General features: G+C 43.6%; 1 protein-coding gene across 2 annotated transcripts in view; it reads right to left on the bottom strand.

Annotated features, from left to right (window-relative positions):
* The window catches only part of grm7 (glutamate metabotropic receptor 7), a 199,464-nt gene that overhangs the window by 133,610 nt on the left and 37,925 nt on the right, over positions 1–27,929 (bottom strand). For both annotated transcript variants that reach the window (XM_062544835.1, XM_062544836.1), the window contains one exon: positions 13,984–14,200. In XM_062544835.1, coding sequence (XP_062400819.1) covers positions 13,984–14,200 — 217 coding nt within the window. The remainder of the gene's footprint in view (positions 1–13,983; positions 14,201–27,929) is intronic.

Here is a 27,929-nt window from a genome sequence, read left to right as displayed (position 1 = left end):
GTCAAACCCATCATGTACAGTATGTGTTCTTGAAGACCCAAGTAAGTGCAGAGTCGAGTCTAAGGTTCTTTGAATGTGAAGTGCTAAAGACATCAAATCAAGGCTTAAAGGCGATATTTTGTAGCACATGACCTAAACAATATGGCAACTGCGGGGATAAGCGGTGTGCCTGCAGCCATGAAAGAATTTAGCACATCCTGACCTCAACAATATGGCGATCAATTCTTGATAGTGTGTGCCCACAGGCATGTTACACAGGCACTGACTGCACTTGCTTTCCATAAAACACAGATGGACCAACCACACAGATGCATTTCTCTAAATGCATGCAGTGATAGCCAACTCTAAAACAAAATGAAATCAAGATAAGATCTCAAGTATACACACATTCACGTATGCACATGAGTAGGCCTACACACATACACACACGAGTACACACACACACACACACACACACACACACACACACACACACACACACACACTAGGACACACACACACACACACACACACACACACACACACACTCTCTCTCTCTCATAAAAAGGCGTGCCATGGATGGATGGTTGCTGATAAATAAAATTGACACAGGTATTGCTAATGACATGCTTGAGTGCAGTGCGAAGTTTTGTCGTTTTTGGACACAAATGACAAAAACATTGAATTAAGCGAAATACAACTCTACCGCAATCCCACAATTCTACCGCTCTGCACTAGCCACTCCCCATCACTTATAGGCCAGTCAATCTAGCGTTTGACCCATAACTAATTGCAATAGTAATCATTCAAAGTTTTTTGTGATCCCTAGGTATATCTAATTAACATATAAAAAATCTACTCATTTATATTTAGTGGAACATACTTTTTTTCAAGGTCAAAGGTAGCAATTTCCAATGCATTTTTCCATTGGGATTTACTACTGGTGAAATGGGTAAAATTTTAAACTATAGATATCAAATTGAAACTTTCACAGTTGTTTACTCACATTAAGGCAAAGATTTTTTGTATTGCAAGTTTTCTGAAATGTGATGTTTAGATATGCAAATGAGACCAGTTTTACCTAAATATGCAATAATTTGCATATATTTCTAGAAAACTAAATCTGAACAATAGGTACAGTCAGCTTCAAAATAATTGCTGCAATTTGCTTCTATATTGGATACCAAAAGCCTATGCAAAGGGAATATTAGATATTACTTCATATCACCTCAGAAATGAGGAAATCAAGTCAAGTCAAAATCAATGCGTTTCAATGGAAGTACATTATAGAACAAATAATTGTCAATGATATGGCATGATGGAAGTATCTCAGTGCATGCCAACTCACTTGATATGTTTATGTCTAAAGGTCAATATCTTCCTTATGTGACTTGGCATGCATTGAGATACTTTCATCATACCATATCATTGACAATCATTTGTTCTATAATGTACTTCCATTGAAACGCATTGATTTTGACTTGACTTGATTTCCTCATTTCTGAGGTGAAATTAAGTAATATCTAATATTTCCTTTGCATAGGCTTTTGGTATCCAATATAGAAGCAAAATGCAGCAATTATTTTTAAGCTGACTGTACCTATTGTTCAGATTTAGTTTTCTAGAAATATATGCAAATTATTGCATATTTAGGTAAAACTGGTCTCATTTGCATATCTAAACATCACATTTCAGAAAACTTGCAATACAACAAATATTTGCCTTAATGTGAGTAAACAACTGTGACATTTTCAATTTGATATCTATAGTTTAAAATTTTACCCATTTCACCTGTAGTAAATCCCAGTGGCAAAATGCATTGGAAATTGCTACCTTTGACCTTGAATAAAAGCATGTTCCACTAAATATAAATGGGTAGATTTTTAATATGTGATGCAGGAGGGTTTAAGGATCAATAAAAAGTATGAACCATTACTATTGCAATTAGTTACAGGTTTGGCCCTTTTTTGAGCTAGATTGACTGGCCTATTAGTCCAGCATAGAAACAAAAAAGCCCATTTCGCTGACAAACTCACGTGTTGCCATTCATGGAAATTACGATGTCTCACGTAAACAACAGACCGTTTCAAGATTGTTCATGTTGGATAAAAATGCTGAGTCCGTCCGACACACATGCACCAATGTTGGTAAGCAGGCTATTAAAGTCACGTAACGTTGCATAGGCTGTTGCCTGATTGCTGATCTTGAAACAATCACAATCAACCTCACTGTTAAATGCAGACCATCATTCCTCCCACAGGAGTTTGCATCAGGCTAATCATCATCCGCTAATCATCATCCCACCTGAGGCTAACGCTATCACCACCATAGCCGACTCCGAGTTAGCCAACTATGTTTCCTCAGTGGAAAATTCACACCCGGACACAGCAGTCATCGTCCTCGGTGACTTTAACCGGACTAATCTGTCACCCGAGCTCCCCGGCTACCATCAGCAGGTAACCTGCCCCAGCAGGGGGACCAACACGTTGGACCACTGCTACACCACCATCAAAGAGGCTTACCGTGCCTTCCCGAGGGCTCCGTTGGGTTCGTCCGACCACGCAATGCTGCTGCTAATTCCGCAATACAGGAAAAAAAATTAAATCTTCCAAGTCAACAACAAAACTCGCCCGGTGCTGGTCCCCCGAAGCCATCGAAAAACTTTGAGGTTGTTTCGCGTGCACAGACTGGGAAGTTTTCCAGACTGCAGGTGATCTCGATGACGTCGCTGACGCAATAACGTCATACATCAATTACTGCGTGGACTTGTGCATACCATAGTCAGGGAGCATTTTCACCGAAATAAAGTCCCGTGGGATTTTTTTGATGAAAGCAAGCCACCCATTCAGATGTCTCAAGGGCACACCAAATAACAATAAAAAACATGTTGGCAGTCTGAAATATTGTGCTGGCCAGCATGGTGGACCACACATAGAAACTGTATCCTTGCCGCATATTTCCGGCTATACCGCAACCTAAAATGTATTTGTTTGGTCATTTTCTTTCCTGTTTCATCCATATTCAGCTTCAGTAACTCCAAGTATATGAAATAATAATGGTTACATGTCGCTATTCAGACATGTCATTAGTCAGACATTAGCACCCAATTGTCGGAGTAGCAGCATTTTCATTTAAAAAAAAACATACCACTACTCCGACATTTTTTATTTCCATTGTCGGAATAGGGGCATGATACTATATAGTTTTGAAACATGCCGCTTTTCCGACATGAATAACTGTAATGTGCTCATGCGAAAATGTGCCCAAATTGTTACGTTTGTAAAACACTCTTACAGTGCCCGGTTGGGCTTAGTGTATTGTTCTGTCTTTGAGGTTACTGTGGCCTTAAGAGGCGTGTCTGGTTTACGGCAGGTGTCGTGAGTGAGTTAATAAAGAATATGGCGTGCTACTAAACTTGTGTGATTACTGTCGATATCCAAACACAACATTTGGCGAACGAGGATGGCTGCTTTCGCGATTCCACCTCCCCCACCTTTCTTGCCTGTTCCCGGTGACCCAGCCGTCCCCTGGGACCGATGGCAGACGTCGTTTGAGGATTATTTAGTGGCAATAGGTTACACGGTCCTGCCAGAGGCGAGGAAGTGTGCTCTCCTCCGCCATTGCCTGGGGCAGGAGGGACAACGAATCTTCGCAACGCTCCCGTTAGCGGAGGAGGAAGATGCATACTCTGCAGCCACAACTGCTCTGAAGAATTACTTTAGCTCTGGAAGAAGCCGGCGCATGCATCGTTTTGAGTTTCGTCAGAGAGCTCAGAAGCCGGGTGAGAGTGTTGATCAGTTTGTGTTGGCATTACGTGAGCTGGCCAAGCGCTGTGATTTCGGTACTTTGGAAGATGGACTCATAGTCGACCAATTAATAGAGAAAACGTCCTGTAACCAGTTGAGGGAAAGACTGCTGATAGAATCAGACTCTATGAGTTTGGCAGACGCTTTGGTGCTGGGGAAACAGTTTGAAAAGGCTTTGAAGGAGGCTCGCAAGTTCAGCCGTGCTGTGCTGGAGCCTGTTAAGTCACCTCTGTCGTCAGTTCCGAACACGGACACAGAGGGCGCTGTTGCCGCGATCGAGGTGAGTGACAGCTTGGAGGTACAGAGAGTGGACAGGGGGCCAAGAGAGAGTGGGCCTAAGAGCTGCAACAACTGTGGTTCACCTAAACATGTCGCCAGAGATCCAACCTGCCCTGCCCAAGGAAAGCACTGTCGTCGCTGCAACAAGTTGAACCATTTTGCGCGCTACTGTCGTTCCCCTCCTGCACAGTCTGCCACTGGTGCTGTCTCCATCAACTCAATACAGACCTCCCAGCCCTCATTCAAGCTCTGCACATGCCAGGTGGGGGCAGCTCACATCTCGCTCCTGGTGGATACAGGGGCAAAAGTATCAATCCTGAACAAGCACACATATGACTCGTTTTTCAGTCATGTGCCTCTTGGAGCCGTAGAAAACCCCCTGTCAGGCTATGGCCATTCCCCCATCTCTACGCTGGGTGTAGCCCGACTCCCTGTCAGATATGACAAGCAGACTGTTCCCGATGCTGAGTTTTGCATCACTCAGAGAGGAGCCAACATTATGGGCCTAGACCTGTTCCTTGCCCTGGGGTTTACAGTGATGGACGCTAGGGGTCTGCGTGTCCTGCAGGTGGGGGGCTCCTGGCCTGATCGCTATCCTCACCTGTTTAAGGGGCTGGGCCACATGTCTGGATTTGTTCACCAGCCCACCATTGACCCATCAGTCTCCCCCGTGATACAGCCTCTCCGGCGCATTCCCCTGGCGCTCCGCGATGCTGTGGAGGCCGAGCTGCGTCACCTGGTGGAGGAGGCTGTGATAGAGCCAGTGGATGCCTCACCTTGGGTGTCGAACCTGGTGATAGCCAAGAAAAAAGGGGGTGGACTACGCCTATGTGTTGACTTGACAGACGTAAATAAAGCCATCATCCCCGACAAGTATCCCCTACCCACAGCCGAGGAACTCACTAGCCATTTTCATGGTTCCACCGTTTTCAGCAAGATGGATTTGCGACACGGTTACCTGCAGGTGCCCCTGGCACAGGCCAGCATGGACCTCACAGCCTTCGTCACGCATGTGGGGGTCTTTCGATACAAACGAATGGCCTTTGGACTTTCATCGGCCCCCAGCTGTTTTCAGAAGATAATGTCACTTATACTGGCTGGTATCCAGGGGGTCTCCATCTTTTTGGATGATGTGGTGGTGCACGCACCCTCAGCCACACTGCATGACACCCGCCTGGAACAGGTGTTTCAGCGGTTCGAACAGCATGGGGTCGTGCTGAATGCTGAGAAGTGCTCATTTGGAGTCAGAGAGGTTGAGTTCCTGGGCTTCAGGCTCTCTAAGGAGGGCATTGCTCCCATTGTGTCTCACACCGAGGCCATTCTGTCCCTGCCTGACCCGCAGTCACCATCTCAGCTCTCCTCCTTCCTCGGGATGGCTGCCTACTACCTCAGGTTCATGCCCCACTTTTCAGACTTGACTGCCCCCCTGCGCCAGCTGCTCAGGAAGGATGCCACCTGGAACTGGACCCCTGCCTGCCACGAAGCTGTGTGTGCCATCAAGCAGCGGCTCACATCCCCTCCCACACTGGCCCACTTTTGCCTGACCGCGCCCACCCTGGTCACCTGTGACGCCTCTGGAGTGGCGCTTGGGGCTGTGCTCTCCCAGATCCATGGGGGGGCAGAACGCCCGGTGGCTTTCGCTTCACGGGCACTCACGCCAGCGGAGCAGAAGTACTCCGTAGGGGAGAGGGAGGCCCTGGCCTGCCTGTGGGCATGCGAACGCTGGCATGTCTACCTTTATGGACGGACCTTCACCATACGTACAGATCATCAGGCGCTGACGGCTCTACTAGCGACCAAAGGCTCGGGGCACAGACCTATGAGACTGCACAGGTGGGCTGACCGACTGAATCAGTACAATTTCGGTCTGGAGTTTCTGCCAGGACGCGCCAACACAGTGGCTGACCTCCTGTCAAGAGCTGTCTCCCTGACGAAGGAGACGGATGGTCTGACATCAGACACTGAGAGCGACGAAGACTGGGTCAACATCTTGCATGGGCCTCTCAGCACAGTGGTCACCCTGACGGAACTGCAGCAGGCCTCAGCTGAGGACAGCACACTCACCGCTCTCCGCGCCTTCGTCCAGAATGGCTGGCCGGCCAAGGTGGATGACAACCTGCTTCCCTATTACCGTTTTCGTGATGAGCTGTCCTGCTGGGGGTCGGTGTGTCTCGCTCGTGGTCATCGTGCGCTTGTTCCAGAGACTCTTAGGGCAAGAGTGCTGCACATGGCTCACGAGGGGCACCTGGGGGTGGTCAAGGTGAAACAACGCTGCCGGGATACAGTTTGGTGGCCCCGCATTGACTCGGACGTAGAGGAGCTGGTGCGTAACTGCACCTGCTGCCTTCTGAGCGGGAAGACAGGCCAGCCTTCCACAGCACCCCTGACCCCTACCCCTTGGCCTACCGGGCCTTGGGAACACATCCAAGTCGACCTCTGTGGAGAACTGCATGGGGCACCCGCACACGCACGCTTCCTGCTGGTGGTACATGACCTCCATTCAAAATGGCCAGAGGTTGTGCAACTGACCTCTATCACCTCGAACATCATCATTGGTCACCTGGATCGCCTGTTTGGGCGTTGGGGGCTTCCCAGTGTCATTACGACGGACAATGGGGCCCAATTTACATCAGCCGAGTTCACAGAGTTTCTGGCCATTCGGTCAATCAAGCACATCCGAACGGCTGTGTATCACCCAGAGAGTAATGGGGGAGTTGAAAGACTTAATCAAACGCTTAAGAATGGACTCAGGGCCTGCCTGGAAGAGGGGAAAACATTTGATGATGCGCTCAGCCAAACCCTCCTGACCATCCGGGCGTCCAAGCATTCCACCACAGGGGTGTCGCCAGCGCTGCTCATGATTGGACGAGAACTAAGGCAGCCCCTGGATTGTTTGAGAGCTGAGCCTGCCCCTGTACAAGTGAGCCCAGGGCTTGAGACGGCCAAAGCTCGGGTCTCATCTTCACAGGCGCGGATGAAAGGGAGGTTCGATGCTGCGCACAGAGTACAGCGACCCTCACTGTCTGCAGGGGATTGGGTTAGGATCAAACGTCTTCATCGGCAGAACAAACTACGATCATACTGGTCTGAGCCACTCCAGGTGTCTAAGCAGCTAGGACCGGCCACCTACAGGCTGAACGACGGCACTCGTTGGCACTTTAACCGTCTGCACAAAGTAACAGCCCCCACAACACTGGACCAAGCTCGGGCTCCAGCAGGGGTTCTTGGCTGGCCGCTCCCACCCAGAGCAAACCAGGGGGCCGGGGACCCGCCAAGGCTGCAACCACCACCACCTGACATGCCGGTTCCGCCAGTGCGCCCTCAGAGAGTGAGGGTCCCACCCACCTGGCATGGGGACTATGTTACAGGGTGAAAGTTACCTCGGGTTTAGGAGGACTGAGAGTTTTGGTCAGTCTTCTTGAAGGGGGGGGGGAAATGTTACGTTTGTAAAACACTCTTACAGTGCCCGGTTGGGCTTAGTGTATTGTTCTGTCTTTGAGGTTACTGTGGCCTTAAGAGGCGTGTCTGGTTTACGGCAGGTGTCGTGAGTGAGTTAATAAAGAATATGGCGTGCTACTAAACTTGTGTGATTACTGTCGATATCCAAACACAACACAAATCAAAACGATTCCTAACCCTAACCGTCAGTACAGGTGGATATGCTTTATTTTACATTAGGTGCTGCTCAAGCGTAAATGTGCCTAACCCTAAAACTATGCCTAACCTTAACCGTCAGTAAAGGCATGTGTTTATTACAATGTGCCCAATCCTTAACTATTCCTAACCTTAACCGTCAGTAAGGGCATGTGTTTATGTGTGCGTAACCCTAAACATCAGTAAGCGTACATGTGCCATCAGAAGACATGCCTGCAGCAGTGAAAGTGGCAGTTGTCGATGCCATGGCAGATGTCCAGTCACTACAAAAGCTTGACAACATCACAAACTGTAGCCAGCTGGCTGATCAGTTCACAACCCGTATCCTGGAGAGATACAGTGATGCCGATGAAGTCCACCTTGTCTTTGATCGCTATGATGTCACATCTCTGAAGGGTGCCACTCGTGACAGAAGGCATGGTGGTCAGCCAGTCATAGCCTACCACATAACAGATGCCACCAACATAGCAAAGGTGCCACTGAAGCGACTCCTGTCCCATGTGAAGACAAAGATGGAACTCACTGGCTATCTTGCTGAGAAGATGCTGGTGAAGGCTCATGCAGAAGAGAAGCAGATGGTTGTTGCATGGGGTTCACAGTGCCGAGCTACTCACAGGAATGTCGATCACCTTCATAGTCAGCAGGAAGAGGCCGACACTAAACTTCTCCTGCATGCTGCTGAAGCAACTGCAAGTGGGGCTTCAATCATAAACATTCACTCACCTGATACCGACGTCTTTGTTCTGGCTCTCCGCCGGTATCCTGAGTTATGCACCAACACCAACTTCGTGACTGGAGTTGGTACGAAGCGACGTGTCATTCCTCTGGGACCCATCTACGAAGCTCTGGGGCCAAACAAGGCAGCTGCTTTGCCAGGATTGCATGCCTTTAGTGGAGCTGATAACACGGGGGGCTTTGCTGGCAGAGGCAAACTTGCTTTCTGGAAGATCTTCCGTGACGCAAGGGATGACAGCAATGAGATATCTGCATTGACAAGTCTGGGAACCATGCGCTGGCCAAGTGATGCCATATATGATGGTCTCGAAGAGTTTCTCTGCAAGGTTTACCTGCCAGGGACCAAGACTACCAAGATGGAAAAATTGAGATGGTGGCTATTCACAAAGAAACAGGCCGAGTCAGAGAGGTTGCCACCTACACAAGCTGCACTGCAACAAGCAATCTTGTGGGCACACTACCAAGCAATGATCTGGAACAATGACACTGTTCCAAACCCAGAGGTACCATCGCCACAGGACTATGGCTGGAACTTGGAAGACGATGTATGGGTTCCAGTGATGACCAAGGAACAGCCTGCACCAAATGCGGTCATCCAGCTGGTGAAGTGCGGCTGTTCAAAATCCAAGTGTGACAATGCGAGGTGTTCATGTCGTAAAGCAGGACTCGGCTGCACAGAGTTATGTGCCTGTGACCCCAGTGAGGGATGTGACAATCCTGAGCAGCCCACCACATCACTCAATGATGAAGAGGATGAAGACTCAGGAGATGACGAGGACGATGTTGAAAACTTCATATAAACTGTGTGCTAACTGAAAGCATGACACTCATTGCGTAATGTGTAACATCACATTTATAATATACATTGTGAATTGGAGTTCATTGTGATTTTCAGTTGATTTAGTCTACAAACATAAGATGATGCCTTTATTTCTATGCCGAGTCAATAAACGTATTCATTCCAGAAAAGATTACTGTTATCAGACCACTACTTCAGTTATCAGACTTTTCAGCAACGAATAGCATAATAAACGAATCATTATTTTCACCATTTATTACTAGCTTGCATAATTCGCATTCCGACAGATTTGCCTGAAAAACGCCTGAAAACGCCTCTCCAAATTGAAATGGTTGCTGTATCCCAACCCTTTGTGCTATTGAGATGACAACACCCATTTTGGAAAGCAGACACCCTCTAGTTTTGTAATCTATTGTCAGTTTCACTGTAAAGGGTTCTGCTGAAAACTGGGAACTCTTTATATTTTGAAGTTTTTGTCATTTTTTCCCCTCGCCATAGAAAAAAATATATACATAGACATTAAATAGTCCTTTTACTGTAATGTATCAGGTTATAGACATAATGGAACAAAGGCCACAAGTCTGAACAACTTGTATTTCAAATTTGAAAACAAAATATCAAAATTTGTGTTTTCTACACCATTTTATATGTGGGTATGCCTAGGCGTTTTTGCAAAGTCCTATTTTTGGAGACCAAAATGTTGTTATTTTCTTATATGCTTCACAATTTTTCCCAGCACAATATTTCAGACTGCCAACATGTTTTTTTATTGTTATTTGGGGTGTCCTTGAGACAGTTGGATGGGTGGCTTGCTTTCATCAAAAAAATCCCACGGGACTTTTTAGGCTCCTTGACTACCACTCAAAAAAATCAAACACTACAATAACAACAAACCGTGGTTTAACAAGGACATTAAACAATTAAGAAAAGAGAAAAATGCAGCTCATCTGTCAGGAAATAAGGAACAATACATGGCTGCCAAATACAAACTGAGATCTGCAATTAGAAAAGCCAAATCCAACTAGGCTATGCCACAAAACTTGAAGAACAAATAACCACCAATGACACGTTTTATCTGGAAAAAACTCCAAAACATGACAAATTACAAAAAGAAGCCCACCCCCACACCTGACAGTGACAACCAGCTTCCTGACACACTCAACCACTTCTATGGGAGGTTTGAGCAGGCACCGGTTCCTCCGCCATCTACCCCCGACCCTCTTCCCTGCCCCCCTTTCACCATCTGCGAGGAGGAGGTGAGGAGTACCTTCAGGGGACTAAAGAGGAATAAAGTGCTCGGTCCAGACAACATCAGCCCCACCATTCTCCACCACTGTGCTGCAGAACTGGCTGGGGTCTTTGCTGACATCTTCAACACTTCCCTCTGTCAAATCTCAGTACCGAAGTGCTTCAAAGAATCCATCATCATCCCGGTTCCCAAGACCAAGAACATCTCCTGCCTCAATGATTACAGACCTATTGCTTTGACATCAGCAGTCATGAAATCATTTGAGCGCATCATACTCAATCACCTCAAAACAGTCACCACCCCCCTCATGGACCCACTCCAATTTGCATACAGAGCCAACAGGTCAGTTGAGGACACGGTCAATTTAGCAATCCACCACATACCTGGAGTCCACAAACACATATGCACGCATCCTGTTCATGGACTTCAGTTCTGCATTCAATACAATAAACCTGGAAAGACTGCTCAACATATTACTGGACATGAACATCGACCCATGCATCTGTCACTGGATTTACAGTTTTCTCTGGAACAGGCCACAGACGGTGAAGATCAACAACATCACATCCTCCCCTCTGTCCCTCAGCACTGGCGCACCCCAAGGCTGTGTACTCACCCTGGCTATTCTCCCTCTACACCAACCAGCTCACATCACAGCACAGTTCTGTCAACATGTACAAATATGCGGACGATACAACCATCATAGGACTCATCACCAACAACAAAGAAGCTGAATATCACCCACCCTGCACACTACGCCTTCCAGCTACTTCCGTCCGGGAGGCGTTACAGAACAATCCCCTCCAGAACCACCCGTTTCACTTTTTTTACTTTGCAAAGAGAGTAAAAAGCTCTAGCCTACTAACCTGATTCTACATCATCACCAATCTAACATGAGCTACCTGCATCAATATCATTGGGCAACAAGTTTCTTGGAAAACATTATTTGCACGGGTGCTGCACTAGTTAGTAAATAAATTACTTACAAGCAGTTTAAGTCACCAGGCACAAAGGTCAAGTAAATATTTATAAGTCACATGTGAGTTTATAATTAAGGGAAATTGGCGTGGAACGTGCGTGCACACGGTTTTATAAATCAGAATATTTCTGTGCGCACGCACTTTCTGAGTTTTGAGCGCACGCCATCTCCTGGCGTACATCCTGCGCTAAGTTTTATAAATGAGGCCCCTGGCCAGGCACGGTTTCGCTGCACTCATAATGCTAATTGGAGCCGCAAGCTCTCCACATACGTCATAGTCCGTTTCTGAGAATACAGTGGTGATTGACTACTATGACAAGACATAACATTCTGTTGTTAGGCAATCCACTGTTTTCCTATATGGGTGACCGTCAAGCAACTTTAACGCGCCCGCAAAGCATTCCGGGAAGGCAGTGCTGCATTTGAAAACAGTTGCACGTCAAAAAAGCTGGCCGATGCCCATCTTTATGCAAATGATTCCGTTGAACGCGAGGCGACTGTCCAATGAAAGCATGAGGTTGTAGGTCCGTTGTTGTACTACAACGGTGCCTGTGAAACTTCCATTCCGTTTACAAGACAAACTCATGTTTTAACGATCTCTTCCACTAGTAGTCCATAAAACAAACAAAACTTGAATTTGGAGAAATACATTGACTGTTGGTGTTTCTGGTGAGAATTTTAGATTGCATTGAGTAGTTTAAATAAACAAAATGGCTTGCAGTTTGTATAGGCTGTAGGCTATTCATATTTCCATATGCTGTTAAATACATGCCTAAAATGGTGGTCCATTTGTGAGAAACACTTGAGACAACGAACTGATTATGAGCTAACTGACACGACCACTCACGACAGAACGAGGGAGGCAACGCGACAACATGCGTATGTCATGTCATCGTAGTTGATCAGCACCGACAAACAAACGTTCGCAAATTGTAAATTGTTGTTAACTGCCGAAAACTAGGGAGATTTACGGGCGTTTACGGGGACGGATTCAGTGACAGGTGCTGCCCCTCTCAACTGTTTTACCACATAGCTACAACCACCCTCTACACAACTTTTCAGCCACATGGTTGAGCATCTGTGTTGTGCTAAACTACTGTATGAGATAGCATACACACTGACACATTTTTTCACCTCTTTCGCCTTTTTTTCACATATGGGCAACATTCAGCCCGCGGGCCAGACCTTTAATCTAGCCCACATCTAGCGCGCACACACACACACACACACACACACACACACACGAAACACTGTGACACTGTACTACTGTACTACTGTGACACTACTGTATGTAGTAGTGATGCGCGGTTCAGCCCATTACCCGCGGGTCGGGCGGATTTGGGTAGGCCTAATAGTTTTTTCTAAATATTGCGGGTGGGTCGGGTCAAAAAAGTAAAAATGCACATTTCTCACTTGTTAACTTCCGACATATTAGGTGGCGATGCGCCTGCAATACAGGAGGTGTGGTCGAGCGCAAAACATAATTTCTCCTAAATTCAGCACCCAATTGCGCCATGCGTGACTGACTGAAAAAGTCAATCGCGCATTCGCTACTTTATGGACATGGAGCCTAATGATCTGGGATATCGAAGGTTGTGCACAATGCGAGAACACCTCGCTTCTGTCATAGGCTACACGAATAAACAGCTGTGCTTGTTAAATGCTTGGCAGTGTTAAACGCAAAAGTAGGCTAGCCTATGAAGTTGCAAGGGGAAATATGAATGGCAACTTGTTATGAAGATGAGATTTAACACTAGCTATGTCTAGGCTGCAGATTATGAATGGTGTGGAGGAGCGCAGATTGTCAAAATGACCGATCATTGTAACCCGCTGTTGTCCTCATGTGGGCTAATTAGGCTAGGAAAGACGTTAAATGCGTTTTTTCCTTTCCGCGGGTCGGGTCGGATTTGGGTCACAATTCGAACATATTTTTGCGGATTGGGCGGGGCGGTTTGGATCTCCTGAAAAGTCGGGTTGGGGCGGGTTTTAAAAAAAGCCCACCCGCGCATCACTAGTATGTAGCCTACTGCTATGAACTTAAATCCAACAGAGAGAACTGTTGGATAAACTTCTCTTCTTCACTGTCCTCAGTGATGAATGCGATGCAAACAATCAGTGAAATTTAAAAGGATACAGCAAATAAGAAAAAAGTGGACTGTAAATTTCACATATGTAATAAAGAAGACATCTAGTGTTTTGTGATTAAAAGTAATAGGTCAGATCAAAAGTAATTCCATACTGCTGTTTTCAAAAATTACAACTTGATCTACATTTCGAAATGTAGTATGCCATAAATTTGGCATGGAAATTACGTACTGTAAGTAACACAATGCAATGTGTTTCTTCAGTATTTTTTTTTTTTATCTTAAATTAAATATATTAATTAAAATTAAATTATATATGATGTGATGTATATGTGTGTGTGTGTGTGTGTGTGTGTGTGTGTCATTACAGAGGTGCTGGGAATCAAGGCAATTATGGCAAAACGTTGTGAAGTTCTCACCTGCCTCCCTGGATATTTGCATGAATGCCTCCACACCTTTCTCGCCGTAGCTTCCCTCTGATGCCACAGTAGAAACATAGTTCCAACCCATGGCCTTCACTATATCCACCATTGCTTGGGCCTGAAAGGAGTCAGGGGGTACCACACGTGAGAAGAAGTCATACCGTCTGTCATCACTGAGCTCTGGGGCTGTGGAGGCATAACTTATTTGAGGAATCTGCAGGTGAAGGGAAAACGGGGAAAAGTACAAACCTGTTAGAAACCCAGTATTACACACATATTGCAAACAAACTATGAAAATGAGGAACCAAAACGGAACCAAATTTAGAACCAAAAGACGCCAATCGGTGCGGTTTTGAGTAAGACAGTGCAGTCCCGGCATTATGGGGGGTCTTTGAGGGGCCAGGCTCTTCCTGAAAGTCATCTGTGCCCGCCCTGGACGAGCTTGGCTGCACCAACCAACCTCACAGACTGATTTTGAACACTAATTTAATTTAGCCTATATAGGTTTGTCAATAAAGCAAGGAGCAAATAAAACATGTAAAATCTGTATTATTCCGTAGACTACATCAATCCCTAACCCAATAGCTAATCACCTTTGTAGTGAAGGCTTTAGTGGCGCACTTTGGGCTAACCTACTTGACTTCAGCACTAACCCCAGTTATCCAATGGCAAATACAGTATATCGGCTCACAGGTAGCCTGTATCATATCATAGTTAGTAGTAGTAGTAGTAGTAGTTCCTGGGTTTGTTTGATAGTGTTAACCTTTAAGCCTACTTCTTTTTCTTCTGACCTAATCCGAGAACACAGAGGATCACGTGATCAATTTGAATTCCCGCAACAGTGATACATTTGTGACCCCCATTGGAAAAATGTAATGCCTGTCTGTGAATTGGTTTCTGCCGCTGGGTCTAACACAGTGTGAAAGATGAGCTCACCTGCATGTGATATCTGTGTGATGAACAGAGATGTAGAGTAACTAAGTATAGAAATACTCAAAGGTGCCATTCCTCGAGAAACCGTTTAATACTTGTTTTTGTTGAAATACTATAGGTTGCAAGAAAACACAAGGAAAAACAAGCAAATCAGAAAATCCCTACGAAGTGACGCCACTTCGAGATTTATATCCTTGGCCTCACTCACATTAGCTTGCTACCACCCACCGGAAGACAGTCAAGTATTTGACCCCATGTTAAATTCCCATAGGAGCAGGAGGATTTTCATATGTTTTTATTTTTAAAGGCCAGCTATTTCATGGATCCAGGATATTATTAATCCTGATAAAGTTCCCTTGGCCTTTGGAATTAAAATAGCCCCATGTCATCACATACCCTGTGTTTTTTCCAGTTGGCCTATTAGCCTGTTTAATACAACTTAATGCCCTATATTTAATGCCCCCTAACATTCAAGGGAGAACATTTATTTATTTACGATACATTTTTCAATCTCAAAGAAAGTTGGTGTCCTGTAAATTAAGATCAATTGTCAAAAGATGATTTTATATTCCACTTTTTAGGAAACTTTAGTATGGTATCCATTTGTGGAGGAGCTCCATAAATCCCTACTCCTGATGACCTGTCCCCAACCTCCACTGACCGAAGGTGTGGCTGCATAGGGATGAAAATTAGTCATTGTAACAGAATTTTACCTGCAATCTGTTGCAATTCCGCTAGGGGTGGTCACGAGCAAGTGCAAAACAATAGGGTTCTATGGTAACCTGACTCTCGCCAGATCTTGTAGTTCGCTGTCTGCTTCACACAAGGATCTGGGACTTCTCGATAGGAGATGTATTTATGAAGGCGGGTCCTTGTAAAACATCCTTGCATGTGATTGATTAACCACTTGCCTGTTATCTTGAATGACGTGCTAGGCTTCTTCAAGCTCTTGCCAAACCCGGTCGGAAGAAGAGTAAAAACATCCTTGCCACCAATAAATGTCTTCAAAAGCATTCTCTGTTAATCTTTTTAAGAATGAATACTTGATAGATTCGACAAAACGGTTGAAATAGCAGAATCAATGTCAGCACAAGACTCCTCGCTGCGTGTCGCCATTGTTGTTTGAATCAAACACTCGCTTCGGCGCTCCTGTTTGGTTCATCATTTTTTGCTCCCTGGAAGGAGTTTGGATTGCCCTCGAGTCCAGACCCTTGTGTGGAGCTCAGCGAAACGCCTCTGGTGGAGCATGGCGGAACTACAAGGGTCTGGCGAGAGTCAGGCTAGGTCTATGGGGCTAGACAGCTTAATTCACCTGATTGAAAATTGAAAAATTGAAGATTGGATTTTAGTTTCCGCAAGCTCAATATGGATTATAGGTTGAAAGTTGAATGAACAAGTACTTATGGCCCTTTGGTTTCTTACAGGCTGGGTCGTTGTTGCCCATAACACACTAGCATCCTGCTAATGCATGACGCCATTGACATGTTTGAAAGGCTTTTTAGAACAATTGAGTATCTTAAAAAATCTAATACTCAGCCGTGTGTATTTTCTTTAACCCCCCTTTCGAATGCAATATTCCGATTTCAACACAAAAAAAATATATCCAGAGAAAAGTGGATTTTAGGAGTACAGCTCCATTCACCTCCATTCATTCTCCACTTGCTTGCGATCGCCCTCTCGTTAAAGTACCACCCGGAAGGATTCTGAGAGTGTGCGTTTTCCCCAAGGGGACAGGAAAATTCCCGGAAGTAGAAACACGGATGGAGCTGGTTATCAATGCTCTGCTAACCCCCATAGGACGGCCATTGATTGCAGATTTTTTTGAGATTCCATAAATGCATGTAACATGTGTCGCTGTTGTAGCTTCTGTATATTCTATATAGGGTAAGGAAGGCACAACTAATTCATGTCTTCCTCGTATAACGTTGGTTTCGCGTAAAGAAGTATAGTTAGCATGTCGGTTGGAGGGAAGCTAACGTACAGTAGGGAGATTTCCCGTAATGTTTGGATAAGAAGCTCAGTCCAGCGTGCACGAAAACCATGACGGAAAGTCATTAGCAAGATAAGTGAAAAAGCTATGTAGCCTATGGTAGCCTACTGTATGATAAGGTAAAGCATTACCTAGAGTCAAGTAAACCTAATAAAAAAAACTCGATGTCACAATTGTCAAATTTCTGTGTGACCCATCTATCAGACCAGTTACAGCAGGTTACAGGATGGCTAATGTCACAAAGTGTGCGTGCGAATGATGGGAAGTAAACATTTTTCAGTCCCCTCCCATTGAGAACAACGGAGTCTGTTTGTCCATCTCTTTTAGGTCTATTAGACATTCTCTGGTCCAACAGACCACAAGAGATTTAAAATCTGAAAGCAGCAATAGCAGAGGCAACACATGACAATGTTTAAATCCACAAAACTAGCAGTCATTTAACGTTGACTAGCAAGGAATGCAATCGGTTGTCATAGGCTATCCTCCAGGATGAACTCATGAGCGTCTGTCAGAATGGGAACGGAAATCAGCGGCGCAATGCATTCTGGGACAAAAAGGGCATTTTCCTCCATTACGTGAGGCCGCGGCGCGAATTATAAGAAACCTATGGAAACGTTATATGGAAAAGATATCTTTGATCGGTAACATGGATCCCTATGACAGACCGTCTGGAGAGTGGACGTGAGATCCTGAAAGTGATAAAAAGACACTCCGTTGTTGATTTTTTTTACCTGACGATCGTGGGCATGGACGTTACATCCAACAACACAACAGGTTCGTCCCATGATGTGTGAAAAACAGTGTTAGAAACAGCGAGTTAGCCATGTTTTACAATGTTTACAATGATACAGCATTGGCAGCAGCGTACAAGTGGCCTCACTATGTATCCCAGACGCCACCGCGGCGCAACCTCGAAGACGTCCGCCACGTCCCATTCTCTATCAAGCTTTTACATGACCACAATACAACTGATGCTAGCCACATGCCATTTAGGACAGCGAACATAGCTAAATGTAAGGGCCACTACAGTTTTTTTCAATCGCTAACAAGTGTTTGTCGGTATCCGCCGTTCATTCCGACATACCAGCACTCCGACATGGACGTCCAATTGTCGTAGTGGAGGCATGTCTCTTTATGGGAAAAAGTCCCACCACTCCGACATTTTTTTTTTTCATGGTCGCAGTGGCGGTATTTAACTTTTTATTCAAACAACGTGCCATTCCGACATGAGGTCATTAATAGGCTATTAATGTCATAACTATATCCAATTGTGTAAAATAATAAAGATTCACATTTAAAATGTCATTGTGAAGACTTCTTGATATGGTTATGTGTCTGTTGCGTGCGCGACTCGGGGAAGTGAATGCAGTTCTGTACATGGCAAGTTCTCATTATTCGCGGACTAAGTGGAGCTAAATTAAGTTATTATTTTGCTGTCACTTCGTCTGTTTTATGGCCTAGAAGGTTGTATTTGGTATCTGTGGATAGCTCTAGCTCTCCTCTTTTATCTGACATGCAAGCCATACATTTTTGACCACAGTGTCACGAGTAAAGCAAACGAAAGTAGCGGTAGCCGAAGTTATGACATTCTTATTTGTTTGTCACTTCGTCTGTTTTTATAACACAAAAGGATCGATGTGTTTGGTATCAATGGAAAGCTCTGTTTCTCCTCTTTCATTTGATATGCGTGTCATGTCTGTGCGATGCCTGGTCCCGGAGTAATTCAAGCGAGAGCCGTGGCTGCGTGGGTGAACGCAGAGCAATATAGACTGTAAATATGATATACTTTGATTTAAATTTGATTTTATTTTATTTTCATACTTGATCGTACAGACACGTGTCTAGTCTCGTTGGAAAGCCCCGGTTCTGCTCTTTCATGCAATATAGGCTAGGTCTCATCTCGTTAATAATCGCGGAGCAATGTAACAGAGAAGAATGGGTGTGTTTTTTGACGCACTTTGCGTCCGTCGGGCTCATAGGGTCCGTTAAATTGACTTGGAAAAATAAATTGGATTTGTAAACTGTCGGAATGGGGGTACTAAAATGTGTCGGATTGGCAGCATGTCTAAATAGCAGCATGTCGAAATAGAGGCATGTCTAAATGGAAGCATGTCGTAGTGGTGGCATGTCTGAGTGGCAGCATGTAACCGTGTTTGTCCATTCATTTGACACATTTTCAAAACTCTTAACACAGTTAGCACAGCATTGGTCTTTTATGGCCATACCATTCACACATTTCATGTCGTTTTCACACAGTATGCAGTCAGTGAATACATTTCCACAATGCTTACATATACAGTATACTAACTGAGGCATGTTTTGCGTGTTCTCGGGTTTGGTTCCCATGCGATGAATTTACATAGGCTATGTTAACACATTAATATTGCCATGTTTAGTTATACTCTTATACAAGGCATCACTATTGATAAAGGGTCATGTACAGTAGCTTGTTCAGTGACAGTATAGGCAGGCTGCAGGGGCGTAGCGTGCGATGGTGCAACGCACCGGGGCCCCTGAGCTTCGCAGGGCCCTTTGCGTTTCGGAATTTGCCCCGCACCTTCTAGCTTTGCGACATAAAGTCAACTGTTGTCATCAATGACGCCATCTCTTCCTATATAGCTAAGTGGGCGAACTGATTGCTATTTAAATCCTTCACTATCTCCTACAACTTGGTCTCATGGTGGCACCTATCCATTCCCCAATTCTTGTATTTTCTCCTACTTTCCATATCATTTTGATTTTACTAATGACATTTCAATGTTAGAATCAAAATTAATAAATAAAACTAATACCATTAATGATTATTTTATCGTCAACTTACAAGATGTTGTAACATGGCCTGCTGGGAAATCTGTTTGTCCAGTCATAACATTTTTACGTCATCTCTGATCATAGGCTGCTGCGCATGCTAGCAAATGTAAACAGGTAGGCTATAGGCTACTACTCTTACTAAAGTCGTGGAAAGTCAGCAAATTAAGGGGGGGGGGTCCAGCGCCAGACTTGCACCGGGGCCTTGCGCAACTACGCTACGCTACTGGCAGGCTGTCAGTGGGCTATGCAAGGCAAGCCAGCCTATAGCCTAATTCTGTAAGGCTATAATAGCCTAATTAAAACCGCTTCATATAGGCCTAGTCTATTGATTGGGCCTATAGTTCGGATATCAAACCAACTGTATTACACAAATTAAATATGAAATGACATGTTGAAAGCCAATATTGCATTTCAGATAATTATATTTCACAAACACTTTGGCAGAACTATATGCTTATGGGAGACAATAGGCTAGGTTTTCTCCCAATACTCCCAGGACACTAGGCGTGAAGACAATCAAAGTCACAATTCAAAACATCATAATTAGGCTGCTGTTCAGCGATTTACAGTAGCCTACGATTTCGTTATTATCCTTTTCTGTAGGCAACTATCTATTTTTTTCACTCGGGGTTCAATTTGATTACTTCCGATGAAAATCCTGTAGATGGCGCTTGTAAATCGAACTGAAATCGTCTAGTTTGCCTTAATTTTACGACATATATCCTATTTTCGAATCTTTGGTATGGAGGCAGAACGAGACCCCCGTCATAATCGTCATGGGGAGATTCCTTCCAAACGGCCCTATCGTGTCCTTGAACTGACGTCATGGGGCTGGATCCAGCCGGTTGCAGGCTTTAGAAAGCAAATGCAGAGAGCTGCGAAATCTGACTGCAGACGTCTTCATCCCGCGAGTTTTGAGTGACGTGACATGGTCGCATTTTTGTGACATGATCACAACATATCTTGAAGTCGAACAACACGTCTAACCAGCATGCACTGCATATTACGCAAATTACGTTTCTGTTTGCAGTCGACTGCATCCGTCTGCATCCGACTTGACATGTCGAGTGAGCCTAATGTATTCCTATGGAAATCGCAGTTACACTTTCAACATAAAGTTTGTATATTTAGACTTCGAATTTCGTCACACAATTTATACCACAGCTACCTAGGAGTTTACCAAAGATAACGACGTTGTCCAATTTCAATTTAATATTTTTTTCTGGATTTGGGGAGGTCGTGTTATGGAGGCTATTTTTTCCATTGTTTCTATTTATTCCTATGGGAATGTTAGCTTGCGACGAACGTCAGCAATCTTTAGACATCTGTTATGCATGCTATTCATATGATACAAGATCACTGTTTTGGTTCACCAATGATTTTATGTAAGTAGACTAATTAAGAAAATAGTTTCTGGACATGTTTTCACACAACTAATGACACATGCATGCATTTGAAAATAATTAAAAGTGTTATCCTCTTATTTCTTGCTTCCCCCCACCGTCCTACAATGTTTAATGTGGGGGCTTGCTTTCATGTTAAATGTTAACCAAAGGCACACTATAGTGAATTAAATGAGGATGTTGGTCAACCAGCTGTGATTTAAAAAAAAAAAAAAAAAAAAAATTATGTGTTTGCTCCTCCAAGCAAACACATATGTTATCGCCTCCTGCATCCAGACGGTGATACGAATCACTCCCAAAATTAAATCGTTTCTTCCTTGTGTCATTTCAAACCTTCCCTGGAAATTTAATCGAAATCCATCGTTAACTTTTAGAGTTAGCCTATCTTGAGAACAAACAGACAGACAGACAAACAAACAAACTAGAAAACCACTCCTCTGCATTCTATCAAACCTGAAGCGTTCGAATATTTTTATCCATGCGGGAAAGAAACGAACAAACCAACAAACAAACCCCGATGAAAACATGACCTCCTTGGAGGACGTAATAAAGGGTAGGCCTAGATCATTTAATTTCTTTTTATCATTGTATGCTAATAAGTTCATCCACGTTGAAGTTGCGTGAATGTTATGAGGGCGATGTGCAATGTTTTTTTTGTGCAAAGAACGCTTTCATAATACAGTCATGCCTCCCCATAAAATAAAAAATCGATTTCTGAGCAATCGATGTCACCTAATTCAGCACCTTCATGGTGGACACTACCTTGTAGCCTACGTCGGACGTAAGGAGCTTTTCGTAAGAAGACTCCTAAGTGATACATTTGGAGTCTTCATAGCTCGCTAAGAGTGAACGTTATCGGGAAACCGGCCCCTGCACTCTGAATCAATTGTAATGATCTCACTACACAAGCAGGCAGGCCAGATAAAAGTGAATTACAGTAGTCCAGTTTGGAGATAACCATGGCCTGTACAAGAAGTTGTGTGGAGTTTTGTGTCAGATAAGGCCTGATCTTCCTAATGTTATAAAGGACAAACCAACATGATTTTGCAATTGAGGCTACATGCTTAGAGAAATAAAGTGATACCCTAATGACTGCACTCGGAAACTACAACAACTCCGCAATGGCCTGGAAAGGTCTCAGACAGATCACAAACTATAGAACAAAATTCCCCCTACTCTACAAACAACTTACGACTGGGCAATGACCTTAACAAGTTCTACTGCCACTTTGAAAGACAATGGGACAGGCCTGTTTACCATCCCTGTGGCCCCATCCATCAGCCCCAGACCTCCAGGCCCCCCAGCTCTCCAACCTCAGCAGAGGCCCAGGCCTCTCCACATCTGCCCACCTCAGAGTCCCCCTATCCCCCTCCCCCTCGACCACAATTGACGGCTCTCTCCATCCATCTCCATCCATAACAGAGGCTTCGTTCGAATCGGAAGGCAGCTGCCTACTGCCTCCCTCCCTAAATAGAGAGCTCTCTAACTAGACATGACTTTAGATTAAACGTGTCGTAGCACTCTAGAATCTTTGGTTAACACTACGGTATGACGTTAGCAAAAGCCTGACGTTAAACTAAATTAGCCTACATAAGCTAGCAGGCTAACGGTATAAAATAGTTTCACTGGCAGCTAATGTATCAGACCAGGCGTTATTAGTGGGTACAACAATGGTATAACCAGGTAGTAAATCGTTTATTTTCAATCTACTTTACACAAATCCAAGCTAAATAACGTCACACAAATGACATTTCAACAGATTCGGCAGTCATTTACCGATATCGGCAGCCATGTTTGTTTTGTTTTCACAGAGATTCAGACGTGGCCGCAAAGGATTATGGGTAGAAGGCAGCTTGAAGTGTACATCGATGCTGCCTTCAAAATTGACCGTTATTCAGGAATTCTAAGATATCTTAGAGGGCAGCGAAAATCGTTTTTTCGGTTTCGAACGGCCTTCACTGCCTTGCTCTCTAGTTAGATATCTTAGAAGGCAGCAGTTTTCCCTGATTCGAACGGAGCCAGAGTGTTCAAGAGACAGAACCCGCACAAAGCAGCCGGACCGGACTCGGCCTCTCACTCCATCCTGAAGCACTGTAACAACCAGCTGTCTCCAGTGTTCACATTTTTAACATCTCACAGGAGGCATGTCGTACCAGCCTGCTTCAAGACCACCACCATCATCCCTGTCCCCCCCAAATAAAGATCACTGGACTAAATGACTACAGACCAGACCAGTTTTTCATTTTAAACTATGTTATTCCCTTAACTAAGATGAGTTGATTAATACCTCTCGCGTTTCAATGCGTGCACTCACTGGCTCTGGTGCGCGGCGCTACTTTGATAGCACTTAGCTAGCCCAGTTCATTCATTAGGATCCAAACAGAGATGAAGTTAAGCGACCAAACATGAGTAGTCACACAACCAAGTATGGTGAAACAAAATGAAACTTGGCGCTTTTCTAAGTGGGTTACGAAGGAGAACTATGGGTAGCGGACTCGGCGCAGTAATATCCTCACTCCAAAGTGAAACTGAACATGCAATACTGATGATATTACTGCGCCGAGTCAAAGTACTCCCAAATGTTATTCCACCACCCAATATAGTCTTCAGAATGGCTTCACAAAAGCCAGGTGAATTCTCTCATTTACACAATGGGTGATAAGGCTGACGATATAGATAGATAGATAGATAGATAGATATACTTTAATCATCCCAAAGGGAAATTCTGTTGTTTCAGCAGCCTTACACAAAACACATAGACAATCAGCCATCACATACACATGTAAGACACAACAGACATGTTTTCCACCACAAGACATAGCCAGAAGTAGTTTTCATAGGCATAAAAGATAAAAGATGAGTTCATTGCAGTTGACAAAAGCCAAACTAAAGGACTATAAGCAGGCTTTTCATGGACATTTTATCGGAGTGCATTTCGATACTTTGTTTTCGAACTTTCTACAACCTCAACCTCATTATCGCTTCAGACCATTAAAGTGTGACAAGGGCAAATGGGGGACATTTTAAAAGTTTGTAACTAATAGTTAATTCTAAATTAATTATATTATTATAATAATCAATTATAAAAGTTACAAAGATGAAAAATACATTCCACAGGTGTCCGAAGTAAGACCTATGTACGTAACACAGTTTGAATGAAGTTTCTATGTTAAAAGGTTGAAGCTGGATTAGGGGCTTGAGAAGAATCAGAAGAATAAGAAGCCTAGCAAGAACAGTACAGTGCATTTTCATGCACTGTAATAAGAAAAAGAAGAAGCTTAGGAAGAACAGTGCAGTGCATTTCCATGCACTGTAATAATAAGAAGAAGAATCATAATACGAAGAAGAAGCCTAAGAAGAACAGTACAATGCATTTTTATCCACTGTAATAAGAAGAAGCGACCGGATTTCAATAGAGGGGATGCATCCCCTCTAAGAATTCATAACCTTGACTGAAAAAACAACAACTCCCATACTCCTACACCATCACTTGTACTGTACATGGTCATCAAATGAATCATGGATCAAATGTGTATGTATAACCTATATGGCTGTATGGCTGTACAGTATGTGACTTGTAGTGACAGAATAGTAACATTAAAACAATGTATAGAAGGCTATAACATTTATATTTTGATAAAGTAAAAATAAATAAAATAATCTTAGATCAAGGCCAACTAGTTGTTCATTAAGGATTTACAAAGAATAAATAATCCATTCAGTAAGAATAAGAAATATGAAGAGAGAAAGAGTCTTATAAAATGCGAGCAACTGTAGAGCAACTTCAGCAGACTGCAAGAACTCTTTTCAGCTTGTCTCCTTGAGCATTGGCTACTCACTAGCAAGTTGCATTTATCATCTTTGCTAGCTGCATAATTTCAGCATTGTTTTGTGTGTTTTATAATGGAATCATAAGTGATGCATGTAAGCATTTTAAGCCAGGAGGGCTCATGCTGTGTTGAGAACATAAACTGGTGCCTCTCTAAAAACATGCATAGCTCGTACATATTCATTAGTTCCTTCTGCTGGCTTCCCTGTCAGTCTTGCTCACAAATTCTCTTAGACTACTAATTGTCAATCTATCTATACATTTTCTTTGCCAGTCTTTGTCTACATAATATTGGTGTGTACAGGTAGTGGTCCTCAATTATCAATTGAGCATAGAAACCGGCACAGATCTGAGTGCAGGAATCATGACAGTCCTGGCAGTTTGTAAGAAGAGGTAAATTATTACAATTTGTCGATCCATCCCTAACAAACATAACGTAAGCAATATCACTTCTGAGATCTCTTTCAGTGATTTCCACACGGACTCCATAGCCTGGCCTGCATTTAAGCGTGCAGCCCATTATGCCCATATGAAAGGGACCACTTTCAAGAGTAAATCATACAAGTTTTGTATATAAAACACATTGCTGGCAGTATACATTTTTTCTATTTCTTTTTCATATGGGTGCTGGCAAAATAAGGAACTGCAACCTAACTTCCGTGGACAAAGCTCTCTGAAACATTTCAAGTGGTAGTCATATGCATTGATGAATTTGCGAGATCTCACAAAATAAACTCAAGATATATGTGTGTGTATATGTGTGTGTATATATATAAGAAAGGAGCTGCTTTATTGCCATCGGCAACTGTACCTAAACACAATCGCCCTTGACCTTGGGAGTTCCCCAGGGATCAATCTTGGGGCCACCATTATTCAAACTCTATGTTCCCTATCATCAAAAATAATTTCATATCACATCTCTGCAGATGACACCCAAATGTACTTGCCAAATAACTCCCCTTGAATCTTTTGTCAGTGTATTGACCAAATCAACAACTGGTTGTCTAGACAAATATTCAGCTGAACAAAGAAAAATCCCTAAAATGGAGGGAAAATGGTGTATTACTTGACAGTGATCTAAATTTCAACAGCCACATTGCTTTCTATAACTAAATCAGCTTTTTACCACCTCAAAAACATCCTCAAACTTAGGAGCCTGATGTGAAAACATGATTTAGAAAAACTCATTCATGCATTTATCTCCAGCAGGGTGGATTACTGCATTGGGATTTTCACAGGCCTTCCAAGAAAGAATCACACAGGTTCACGCGATACAAAACACCGCAGTTAGGGTTCTCACAAAGACTAGGGAGTGATCCGTATCACAGTCTGGATCCAGGAGGCATTTATGTTTTTTGCTTGACGGTGTAATGGCATGTGGTGGCACTCTAAATAGTTTAGGTACAAATGTGTGACAACCAAGGAAGAAGTAGGCTAATAATAGGTGAATACCAAGTGAATTCTCTCATTTACACAGTTGGTGATAAGACTGATGATATCCGTAACGTGTTATTTATGAGTTGCATCCTGATCGTTGTGTCCTTTGCTGCTACTGCTTCTGGTGCTCTCGCATGGCGCCGTTGAATCTTCGGTTGGTCTGGTGGCTGGGCTGAGGCTGTGCGTCTTGTTGCCCTGGGACTCTCGGCCGTCTGACTTTTGTGCAGTCGATTGGACTAGGTTGACGTGGACTTTTCTGTGTTTCTTTTTTTGTTTGCTTTATTATTTATTTGACATTTGTTTATTTGTTTGTCTGTCTTGTATGTGTTGGTGTCACGGGTACGCTGGCGATTACGCCACTCCGTCCGGCATCTTTTGTCTGTCTTGTTATTTTGTGAATTTGTTTGTTGTGTTGTCACGGGTACGCTGGCGACTACGCCACTCCGTTTCGGCACTGTCTCTGTGTTCTGTAAAGCGCTTTGGGTTGCACTCAGTGCACGTTAAATGCGCTATATAAATACAAATGACCTTACCTTACCTTACCTTAAATATATAGCCTAGTTAGACGAACAATACAGGTGGAGGTCTGCACTCTCTTAGTGCTTTTCTAGTTATCTTTATTTTCAAATGATTTTACCTTGTGTTTTTTTGTGTTTTTTTACTGTTTACAATCTTTGCTATAACAGTTTGCTTTTGTTTATGGCATGTAGAATGACCTCTGTGTATGAAATGCGCTACATAAATAAACTTGACTTGACTCTTCTGTTAATAGTGTTTGTTTTCAAGCAAGTGAATTCCATCACTGTCTTCATATTATGAAATGTCACATCAAACGTTGGCTACACTGATACATGTATGTAGATTTCTACTGGAAGGAGTACGAAAGGAAATAACTTTTGACTGCCTGAAAAAAAACGTAGTGAATGACGGTTCAATGTACAGTAGGCTTACTGTCGTGAAAGGACTTTTGCGTTCTCCCTCTTACTGTAACTATTTTTGACTTTTGGAACATTTCTAATTACGAGGGATTAATGGTGGAACTTGAAGCGTAGCATAATCAAGCATAGGATTCTGATTCTCTATTGATGAATTGAAAAAAATATTTTTTTGCTGATTGTTTGCTACAGTACATGGAACTCAAACCTGACCTCAAACTTGTTGCTGTGTTTCAATGTCTATGCACTATGATTGAATGCTAGTTTAAAGGGACAAACACTGAATTTGTTAATGAGGGTAGCTGTGAAATATTGCATTTAATAGCCTAAAGGTGATTGAAAATATGCCTATATTGATACATGTATTCTTGTAATGTTTCTTACTGTCATGACACGACTCAATGACTAAACTGGCAAATTAAAACTGGCTGGGACCCCAGCAAAAACAATTGAAAATATAAGAAAACTGTTGCATAAAATGGCACCCCAGATTAATTAACCTAAATCAACCTGGTAAAGGAGAAACCTTTTTTTCAAGTAGTCTCCAATCCAATCTCATAAAATGTCTGCCTTACAGAGCAAACAGCTCAGCAAAATGGAGTCTC

The sequence above is a fragment of the Sardina pilchardus genome, chromosome 9 (assembly GCF_963854185.1).
Source record: "Sardina pilchardus chromosome 9, fSarPil1.1, whole genome shotgun sequence".
In the NCBI taxonomy this organism is placed as follows: domain Eukaryota; kingdom Metazoa; phylum Chordata; class Actinopteri; order Clupeiformes; family Clupeidae; genus Sardina; species Sardina pilchardus.
This window is presented reverse-complemented; position numbering and strand designations above follow the sequence as displayed.